The sequence below is a fragment of the Carassius auratus genome, chromosome 35 (genome assembly GCF_003368295.1).
Source record: "Carassius auratus strain Wakin chromosome 35, ASM336829v1, whole genome shotgun sequence".
NCBI classification, from domain to species: domain Eukaryota; kingdom Metazoa; phylum Chordata; class Actinopteri; order Cypriniformes; family Cyprinidae; genus Carassius; species Carassius auratus.
In genome coordinates this window covers 1,825,864-1,836,948 of record NC_039277.1, presented here as the reverse complement: position 1 = coordinate 1,836,948, position 11,085 = coordinate 1,825,864, and the positions used below count along the sequence as shown (strand labels likewise).

The 11,085-nt window shown below is 36.5% G+C and overlaps 1 protein-coding gene across 1 annotated transcript; it reads left to right on the top strand.

Annotated features, from left to right (window-relative positions):
- Positions 1-1,425: 1,425 nt before the first annotated feature.
- LOC113054001 (serine palmitoyltransferase 1-like) lies at positions 1,426-10,192 on the top strand. The gene is made up of 15 exons (XM_026219203.1): positions 1,426-1,568; positions 2,444-2,551; positions 3,666-3,760; positions 3,882-3,975; positions 4,957-5,029; positions 5,106-5,238; positions 5,319-5,448; positions 5,954-6,043; positions 6,549-6,656; positions 6,750-6,845; positions 7,894-7,990; positions 8,736-8,790; positions 8,908-9,025; positions 9,312-9,385; positions 9,470-10,192. Exons 1-15 carry the CDS (start codon positions 1,515-1,517, stop codon positions 9,564-9,566), a joined length of 1,422 nt encoding a protein of 473 aa, XP_026074988.1. The 5' UTR covers positions 1,426-1,514; the 3' UTR covers positions 9,567-10,192.
- The last annotated feature ends 893 nt before the right edge of the window (positions 10,193-11,085 follow it).

Genomic DNA, 11,085 nt, shown 5'->3' with positions numbered 1-11,085 from the left:
ACAAGGTTAAAAAGTACATTTGACACAGAACTAAGACTAAGATTAAGACAAATTTAACACTATGTCAACTTGAGGGTGAGTAAATTATGAGAAGATTTAAATTTTGGGGTGATCTGTCCCTTTAAGGCCTTGTTCCTGAAAGACAAGTATAATGACTGACTTGTGTGAACTAAATTCTTCATGGAAATTGTTGCTTCAGATGCTGGCTTTGTTCATGCTTCATGAATGAGGCTCATATCATGCACTTGACAGAAATCAGAGTGGATATGTGACGTTGTGAAGAAGAAGAAGATGAGAAGTCCATCTACGTATAGACTGGTGGTTTTTATTTGAATGCAGTATTATTTAACGTGTGGCCAAAGTGTTATATACCAACATGCAATTCATGACAATAAACCTCTACGCTCTGCCTTTGCTTTATATGCATGGATTTCAGCATCAGGGAAACAAGCTCAGCTTTATTGATGTCAGACTTCAGATTTATTTATTCTTTTAGCATTGTGTCAGCAAGAGTAATTACACAATGTGTTCTGTCGAAATAAATATTTTTTACATGCATTATTACGTGAATAAATTTGTACTCATTTTTACAAAATATTAGAGAAATGTAATCGGGTGTAAGAGAAAATGTATGCATTTAATGTGGACAAAAGTGATGGGAAAAAGAGAAGAAGAAGAATTTGACAGTATTAAGAGTTAATTCACTGTCAGAAAATCTTGAATGACAGCTGATAGTTTTCACACACATTTATGAAACATTTTAAAAGTTTATAGAGTAATATAGTGAAATATATTCTTCTGTTTTTTCTTTTTATTTTCTATTGTAATGTTTATGCTTAAATATAACTTATTCCTGTGATCAAATCTGTATTTTCAGCATCATTCCTCTAGTCTTCAGTGTCACGTGATCTTCAGAAATATCCTGATGTGATGATTGCTGCTCAAGAAACATTTCTGATTATCATCAACGTTGAAAACAGTTGTGCTTCTTCATATTTTCATGGAAGCAGTGATGCATTTAGTCAGGTGTCTCTGATGAATACTTCCAATTGCTGAATAAAAGTAATAATTAAAATAATAATACAAACACCAAACGTATGAATGGTAATGTATTTAATATGAAAGGTAACAAAGACTTGTTGAGCTGTATCCATTTAGCTCAGCTTTTGACACAAATGTCTCTCTCCTGGACGTTAGTGTACGTCCAGATAATAAACAGCCAACTAGATGTCAGACTCACACGTAATATGGTGACTAGAAAGTCTTCTTTATTTCGTGAAATTAAATTAAGGACAAACACATCTGAAGCTAGGCTAGAAATGCGGTGACTACAGACTTGTTTCAATGTTTTTGTCTGCACTGTTGATATTTACAGTGTTATAGGGTACAGTATTACTCAGTAAGATTTCATTATTTATGAAACACATTTATATTCATATAAACACAGACAAAAACGGCTTTTGGCTGCTCTTCCGCGTCATATACGAAACACACGCACAGTCACGTGACTCAAAATGGCGGCGGGGCAACAGTGGGTGTTGGTAGAGATGGTGCAAGCCTTTTACGAGGTAACTACAACTTTCTCTTATTGTTTTTAAATGTTTGGAAGTTTTGACAGACTTTGTGACGCTTGCTCGTTTGAACAGCACCGGCCCATATGATTGTCTTTGGTTCTGTTTAACACAATCTCCAGTAGAGTGGTCATGTAACTACAGGAAGTGCAGCTGAGAAGCACTCGCCTACATACACACATTTATTATTATTATTTTTATCATTTTTTTTTTATTTATTATTACCGCTATTGTAAAATCGTGACGATAATAAGAGTTTATAATTGTAAGAGCCAGTCTTGTGTCTGTTTGCAGGTTACTGTAGTGAGAACAGGTTTAACAGCATTCTGGTGTAACGTTAAATCAATGAAAATGAGCTCCGTTTATGTTCTTTTTTTGTTTGTTTGTTTTTTAAAGTGGTTGTTTAAACTGTGACCAGTGTTTTGTGAGAGAGTAAATATTTATATGAGAAATAAAGCAGAATGCCACACTAAACTCTTCTCTCAAGTGTTTTATAATCACTGCAGAGCACAACTTCTATGAAACCATCTAACTGCTCTAACAACATTAAAAGAGACTGATAAGTTAAGACATTAATAAATAGCCAACTTCACTAACATATAGTGATATGTAATAAGTCGGATCTTGCCAAAGCAGCACACAATCTTCTTCAGGATGTCATATAAGAAGAGTTTCATCTATTGTAGAAGGCATTGCTTTTTATTTATGGTCTACAGACATCTGATAAACCTCTAATAAAGTGAATTATGAATCATAAATGTTTCTGCTAAATGTCATTTTAATATCATTGTAGAGATGTTGCTCATCTACAATCACCATATTGAATGTGCATCAGATGCTCATATTTTTTATTTTCTCTTTTTGTTGTTTAGGCTCCAGCATATCATTTGATTTTAGAAGGGATACTCATTTTATGGATCATCAGACTGCTGTTTTCCAAAACATATAAACTTCAGGAGAGATCAGACCTCACAGAAAAGGTGAGAGAGGTCCTTTGTCACTCATTCATAATTAGTTTATTTTACAATGTTATTTGAAGGATGTTTTCTATATTTCGGTGGCTGTTCGGCATTCAAGTAACCTTGTACACTACCTTTCAAAGGTTTGGGGTCAATATCAGGTTTTAATGTTTTCAAACAAACAGCAGAAAACAGTAATATTGTGAAATATTTTTACAGTTTAAAATAGCTGTTTGGATCAATGTTAAACTGTAATGTATTTCTGTGATGTTCAGCTGTATTTCCAGCATCATTCCTCCAGTCTTCAGTGTCACATGATCTTCAGAAATCACTCTGATATGATGATTTACTGCTCAAGAAACATTTATGATTAGTCATATTTTTATGAAAGCTGTAGTGCTTCTTTTGTTAAATGATACTTTGATGAATAAACAGTTCAACAGAACAGTATTAAATTAAAAAAGAAGATCTTTTATAACATTATAATTGTCTTTGCTGTCACGTTTAATCAGTGGAAATCACTCTTCCTAAATAAAAGTACTTTTTAAAGTCTTACTGACCCCAAACATTTGAATGGTATTATTCACATTTACTGAAGAATATTGAATATGGCATATTCTACATATTTTATATCGATGGAAAGCAACAAACTGTCATGATCTCTGGAATATTTTCAGTTTCAATTAATATATATATACATATATATATATATATATATATATATATATACACACTATACTGTAGTTTTTTTATTCGAAACTATTAATTGATATTATTAACTTATTTGCAGTTAACTAAACTAAAACAGCAAATTTATTTATTTAAGTTGCTTTGGATAAAAGCATCTGCTTAAATGCATAACTTATTAAATTAAGGACCAATTAGTTATTATTATAAGTTAAAGCATTAACTAAAACGGACTAACAAGGATCAATACATCTGTTACAGTGTTTATAACCGTTCATCATCAGTTAATATGAGATATGATCGTTTAAATAATATAAGAAGAAACAAGTTTTGAGTTGGTAATTGTTGCATGTTCACACTAACAAAGATGAATTGATTGTCAGTAGTAAACTAATGTTAAGAGCAGAAGCGCTTCTTCCTTCATGTGCTGTGTTCCCGTGTGTCTCAGGAGAAGGAGGAGCTGATTGAGGAGTGGCAGCCCGAGCCGCTGGTTCCCCCCGTGTCTAAAGACCACCCTTCCCGAAACTATGATGTGGTCACGGGGTACGTCTCTGTACTGTCAGCAGCTGGAGACGTCTCTGAATGAACTCCGATCCCCAGCTCTGTCTGTGCGTGGGGAATAATAATAATGATGATGACTGAAGGCCGTGTTTTTCTTCTACAGCCCTCCAAGCCACAAGATCATTGTCAATGGGAAAGAGTGCATTAACTTTGCCTCATTTAACTTCCTGGGTCTGCTGGACAGCGAGCGTGTGAAGGTTCGTAGCATCATGAGCGCAGACGCGAGTCTAAGTGCTTTTCCATTCTTCACTTTCACACTCTCACATGCTGGATTTGATTTAGAAGCAACCTTTATTCAGAGTTTTTTTTATTTAATTATTATTATTTTTTTATATGCACCAAGGCTGCATTAATTTGATTAAAGCTGCAATATTGTGAAATATTATTACAAATTAAAACAACCGATTTCTATGTGAATAAGTTGTAATTTATTTCTGCGATCAAAGCTGAATTTTTTGAATGTTTGTGCTGTCACTTTTGATCAATTGAATGCATCATTGCTTAAAGCAATTTCTTTCTTTCCAAACAAAAAAAAGTTAAACCTGTTCAATGGTGGGTAAATAAATAAATCTGTATTTGTTTCAAAGTGTTCAGCTAATTTAATGGCACACAGACACGATTAGAATTTATTTGTTTTGTTCAGCACCATAAGGTTCAAATTATTGACATTTTACTCAGGCTTCTCAAAATTGTCTCTCTTTATTTTTTTTATTATTCTGTAATCAATCACCTTTCCTTGATTTCTGCGTCCAAACCAGCTTAACTTTTTAGTTTTTGCCAGTAAGCATGGCACAAGCAACGCCGAGGTCGTGGGTTCAATTTCAAGGAACTGTATAAACTGATCAAATGTATGTCTTTGGATGCAGAGTATGCATCGCTTTGGATAAAAGTGTTTGCCAGATGCATAAATATAAACTGCACTGCTGTATATCAGAGATACCAGATGCCTTGAAGTCAACATGAATGATTTTCAGAGTACTTTCCCTATTTGACTGTTGTAATGTGACATTATAAAAACAAAGTAGAAAGTAAATGTGGACTATTTTGATTGCATGGTAACTTGAAGAGGCTTGTTAAATGTGAATAAATTCTGGACTTCTGTTTCTGATTCAAATCTTTGAGGACATTAATCCAAGCATTAATCCCCGGAGCCTAACCGCACGCTTCATTGTTTCCAGCTGAAGGCGCTGTCGTCTCTGAAGAAGTACGGCGTGGGGACGTGTGGACCGAGAGGCTTCTATGGGACCTTCGGTGGGTAGACTCATCATCTCTGGTGTCTGTCTGTCTCGTGTTGCTCGTCAGTTTACAGCAGTGCAGTGTTTCACAGATGTGCATCTGGAGCTAGAGGAGCGCCTGGCCAGGTTCATGGGGACAGAGGAGGCCATCATCTACTCGTACGGCTTCGCCACCATCGCCAGCGCCATCCCAGCCTACTCCAAGAGAGGAGACATCATCTTCGTGTAAGATCCTGCTGAAGCCCAACAGGCTTTCTTTCACAGAGAGGAGCAAGCCTCCTGATCGGTCTCTCTTGTTTTCTCAGCGACGAGGCGGCGTGTTTCTCCATTCAGAAAGGCCTGCAGGCCTCACGCAGCTTCGTCAAACACTTCAAACACAACGATATGGAGGATCTGGAGCGCCTCCTGAAGGAGCAGGAGATCGAGGATCAGAAGGTGAGCGCACACTGCATCTCATCTCATGCACAGCTGATTTACTGACTGCATCATCTAACAATACACACTTGAGTTTACATTTGCAAACTAATAACAGTAAATCATGTATATACTCTTATACAAACAACAAATGCTAGTCCTAACCCTGGAGTAGATACATTTGGAAGCACTTTATTTTAAGGACAGCTCTCACTATTAACTAGTTGCTTACTAGCATGCATATAACTAGCATATTGGCTGTTTATTAGCACTTATTCTGCATGAGCATATTGCAGATCCCTTAAGATCCACCTCATACCTAAACTATCCAGCTATACCTTACTAACTGTTAATAAGCAGCAAAGTAGGAGTTTATAGAGCGAAAAAGTCCTAGTTAATAGTGAGAATTGGTCCGTAAACTGAACTGTGACCGTATGTTTTATGAATTATTATTGGCTTGAGTGCAGCAGCTGTTTGTTTGATGTTTCACTTCATTCGTTGTTGTTATTGGTGTGTGTTTGTGCAGAATCCACGCAAGGCCAGAGTAATCAGACGCTTCATCGTAGTTGAGGGACTCTACATCAACACCGCAGATGTTTGTCCACTACCTGACCTCGTAAGACTCCTTTATTTCCCCGAATACAATCTGACTTTGTAGTGTTCGCTAATGAAAGCATTACTAATGCCATACAGAAACGAAAATAGTGTTGGATTTACTTTGAAACAAGTTTGACTGCTTTGAAACTTTCACAAAGAGATGAAAAATAAATGCATATGAATCAAGCGCTTTAATCCAAGTCTTCATATGATCAACAGATTTAATTTATGCTTTTATACACAGTTTTATGGGGATTTGTATGAACCGCTAACCCTAATTATTAAACTCGGTGCTGTTGTGCTACAGAGAAGATTGATGCCTCAAAGTGTGAGACAGATGTCAAAACTTTTTTTAAAGGATATGATCTTTTGGAGAATAGAGACTTACACAGACATCCATTTCATCCACCAAGAACACATTAAAAGCAGTCAGAGGTTTACATTTAAACAGCACTGTTGATGCATTGCTCTGGTGGCATTTTCCACATGCACTGATGTTTTATTAGCTGCGTCTTGTTTTCCAGGTGAGGCTGAAGTACAGATATAAAGTCCGGATCTTCCTGGAGGAGAGCATGTCTTTCGGAGTGCTTGGGGAGCACGGGAGAGGAGTCACGGAGCATTTCGGGGTCAACGTACGTAATGGCTAGAATAGAAACGTCTCTAGTTTCAGGAACTCTGCAGTAAACAACGGTTCAGCAAAGATGACGCGTCTGTTTTAATCTCAGATCGATGATATTGACCTCATCAGTGCCAACATGGAGAATGCGCTGGCGTCCATCGGAGGCTTCTGCTGTGGACGATCGTTCGTTATTGATCACCAGGTATGACTACAAAAATGACAAAACCCATCTGAGCTGAGGCTCTTGCTTTTCCTGGTGGTTTGAGTAGCACAGTTTCTTGACTATCTAAGGGCTGGGAATCGTCTGAGAAGACTTCGCTTGACTTGAGCTGCTGTGTGATGCTTCATGCCACAAGCCAAGTTTTTATTCTTGTCCTTGCCTGTTTGACTTTCACATAACCTCTCTTGTGAATCACACGGATCGTATCAGATTCATTCTTGGCTTTAATGATGTGAAGGAAGTGAATCTCACGCTCTGTTTAAACGCATGTTGAGCATCAATAATCTGAGCAGCATGTGCAGCGTTTGCAGATTCTCATTGCCTCATAGTTTTGAAAAATGACCCTCAAGACTCAAAAATCAATAACTTACTGTGATAACCTGCAGCTGGGTGTGAAGATCAAGGAGAGTCCAATTTTGGTGAACATTTGACCATTTTACTGAAGGTTTTTTTCTTTTGCAAAGATGCATAAATAAGTTTGCATTTGAAATAGTTACAAAGATCCAGTATTTAATAATTTTTTCAAATGGACTGATCATAATGCTGTCGTTCCACTCAACACGGAAAGTGATAAGCATGATTAAAATTTTTATATCATAAAATATATGATGTGTTTTTTGTGGAAGCCCATCTCCACCACAGTTTTTTTTTTTTTTGTAAAATGAAATTCTTTTTAATCTAAATTTTTGACTTTTTGTTTTGTTTTCAGAATTGCGAGATATAAACATAAATTATAACTTTTTTTCTCACAATTACAAGTTTAAATCTCCCAATCCTGACTTCATAACACATAATTTCATCTTAATATCTTGATTAGTTTGTCCAACCAGGTACCACTGTCTCCGATCGTTTCATGTCCAAGTCACTGTGGCTCACCAGGATTTGTTTAAATACATCATCATGTTGTATAGCCTTTGTGAAAATCCCAAATCCAGATGGATCCTTCTTTGCTCGTCTTCTAAAGACTAAAGGTTTTGTGTCTCCAGTAATTATTATTACACTCAGAGGTGAATGTGTTTTATGTTCTCAGCGTCTGTCGGGTCAGGGTTACTGTTTCTCCGCGTCTCTTCCACCCATGCTGGCCTCTGCTGCTATCGAAGCCCTCAACATCATGGAGGAAGACCCAGGTAACAACATTGACATTAGTGCGTGTGTGTGTGTGTGTGTGTGTGATCTCTGATTGATTGATCTCTGTTGTGTGGTTTTAGGCTGAAAACATACTCTGTGCAAACAAATCACAAAGTGTGAATCTCAAGTGTGCAGTCTGAGTGTACATACTTTCATAATGTTACATAATGTATGGGTAAAGATTATTGATTTTTCTTTTGTGCCAAAAATCATTAGGATATTAAGTAAAGATCATGCTCCATGGAGATATTTAGTAAATTTTCTTCCATATATATATATATATATATATATATATATATATATCAAAACTTAATTTTTGATCAGTAACATGCATTGCTAAGAATTCATTTGAACAACTTTAAAGATGATTTTCTCAGTATTTAGACTTTTTTGCTCCCTCAGATTCCAGATTCTCAAATGTATGCATCTCAGACGAATATTGTCTGATCCTAACAAAACATACGTTAATGGAAATATTATTTATTCAACTTTCACATGAATGTTAAATCAAAATTGTGAAAAATTGACTTTTTTTTGTGGTCCTGGGTCAGACCTCGGTACTGAAGAGGGTCATATAGTTTTCTGCTCCATTAAAATATACTGTGTGTGTTATTATTCAGATCGGTGATGATACAGCACCTGACGTTTAGTTTAATTAAACCACATGCATTCACTCTCTTGTGTAGAGCCTGCTTTGGGCAAAACGTCACATTAATCGTAGTATTTTTCCATTTTCTCTCACAGGCATTTTCAGGCTTCTGCAGGACAAGTGCAAACACGTCCACAAAGCTCTTCAAGGGCAAGTGCGGTTTACTTCCTTTATTCCAGGAGAGAAAAGAAACCTTCATCTGAGCTTCACTGAGCTTCTGGTAGTGTGCTGTGTGTGCATTAGTGATGATTTGAGTGTGTTTCACAGGACCCCGGGGCTGAAGCTGGTCGGAGAGCCTTTAGCTCCTGCTCTTCACCTGCAGCTGGAGAACAGCTCGGGATCCAGAACAGAAGACCTGAAGCTGCTCCGAGCGATCGTCGACTACGTACGCTAAACCAGCAGATCATACACAACTGGGTTTCAGTTCTGGTTATACGGTTCCTCAAAAACATTAAACAATCTCATCCACCCCAAGCTTTTAAACAGTATATGTCTGGACAGACAGACTGAGATTGCTGCCAATATGCATGAAATGAAATCGCTACACAACATTTACTCAAAATCTGATTGTAAAAATAAAATAATCTGGCCATGTCTGCACAGTATGTGTGTCCATCAGAAGCACAATGCTGAGTGAAATTCAAATCTCTTGTGTTTTCTCCTTTCTGTAGAGTTTGGACAGACAGATCGCGCTCACTTTGGCTCGATACCTGGACAAAGAAGAGCGGTTTCTTCCTCCGCCCAGGTGATTATCTGACAGCTGATGCATCAGTGAAAGCTCCTCATGCTTTGCTGTGAACCTGCTGTTTTTGCTGGTGTGTGTCCGCAGCATCAGAGTGGTGGTGACCGTTGAGCAGACGCAGGAGGAGATCCAGACCGCAGCGCAGTGCATTCGAGAAGCAGCGCTGAACATCCTCAAACGATGAGAGTGACCTCTGACCCCGACGGCACACAACTCCACTGGATGAATACACTGATTGAACCTGTTTGGATTATATTTCATGTTCTCCATACCTGCTGTACAGACAGTGTTGAGTATTTAAGTCTTTATTTCACATTGAAATAAATGCAGAGCTGGTTCTTCAAGCTGTTTGCGGTCGTGTGCACCATCAAACCTATTTATGTTGTGTTCAATGCCTTGAATAATGATGGGAGATCTTGACTAATCAACAATAAACATGCCATAAAAAAAGAATAATTATTTAATGTCAAGTCAGTTTTTATATACACTAATTACATTCCTTTGTAACCTTTGACCAAAGAGTTGCTTCTTTACTACATGAGAATCCTTTAACAATGTTTATGCACTGCATATTGAGTTTTATTATTTTTATTATTAGTATTATTATTGTTTTTATATCCATGCATTCTGAATAATGCAGTGATTCTTGTTTGGACTCTGTGCATTGTGAGTGTACTGGGTCAACAGCATACGCTCGCACACAGAGATGAAATATGATCGGTGTAGGGTCTGTGATTGGCATTATATCAAAATGAAACATTGTTTTCAAACAGATTTCAAGAATAAAACACATCAGCCTTTAAATATGAATGTTGCACTGTTTTAAATCTTTTTCATCTCTACTGAATCATATTTTAAGCTTGCTTCGCACAATCTACTTCATGCTTTCTGTCCTCTGATTGATCGTTGAAACTGTTTTAGCAAGAAAAAGGACTTTTAGTATAAGTGTACAAACGTCCTGACTCTGCTTATGGTTCATTTTAATGTGAAATCTGACTTTTAAGAAGCAAATATGAGAATTGGTTTTATATTGTTGGTAATATTTCACCAGACTGAATCAACTTAGGTTTACTTTATCATCCAGACAATATATATATATAAAATATTATTATTAAATGTAACATTTATTTGTTCATCTCTCAGTCATCTATTGTATTGCATTGAATAGATTACATATGATTGAGAAATATACAGTGACAATGGATATTGATATAATTTAATGTAAAGTAGTGCTATACTGTTATAAACCTCTCACAATATCTGAATTTCATCTTACTTTTTGGCCACTTTTGGTATTTTTAGGCCTCTGAAGAAAAATCATTTTCTTAACTGTTAAAATAATAGTGGTAATAATATTTCTTTATTTTTATGTGTCATGATTTACAGGGCAAACAATGCTGATTTGCTGCTCATTTCTTATTAACAGTGTTAAAAAAACAGTTCCTTTGTGGAAACTGATATATTTTTTTTCCAGGATTCTTTAATTAATAGAAAGTTTTATAACCATCTAAACGCTTAAATTTGATGCATACTTGCTGACTTTTTTAAAAATATAAAATCTCACACATTTTCACCGGTAGGAGTCGTGTTTTTCATCCTTATCGATCTTCAGACTCTTTTCCAGTCTCGAATCCTACTATGGCTGGAAATTCCTGCTCACCTTCGTGGAGCGTCGTGACACGTGACCTATTTAATATTCACTT

Coding starts and splice junctions, on each gene's coding strand:
- LOC113054001 (XM_026219203.1), top strand. CDS start 1,515: ATGGCGGCGGGGCAACAGTGGGTGTTGGTAGAGATGGTGCAAGCCTTT. Junction 3,976..4,956: donor TGGACAGCGAGCGTGTGAAG/GTTCGTAGCATC, acceptor CATTGTTTCCAG/CTGAAGGCGCTGTCGTCTCT. Junction 9,026..9,311: donor TCCGAGCGATCGTCGACTAC/GTACGCTAAACC, acceptor TCCTTTCTGTAG/AGTTTGGACAGACAGATCGC.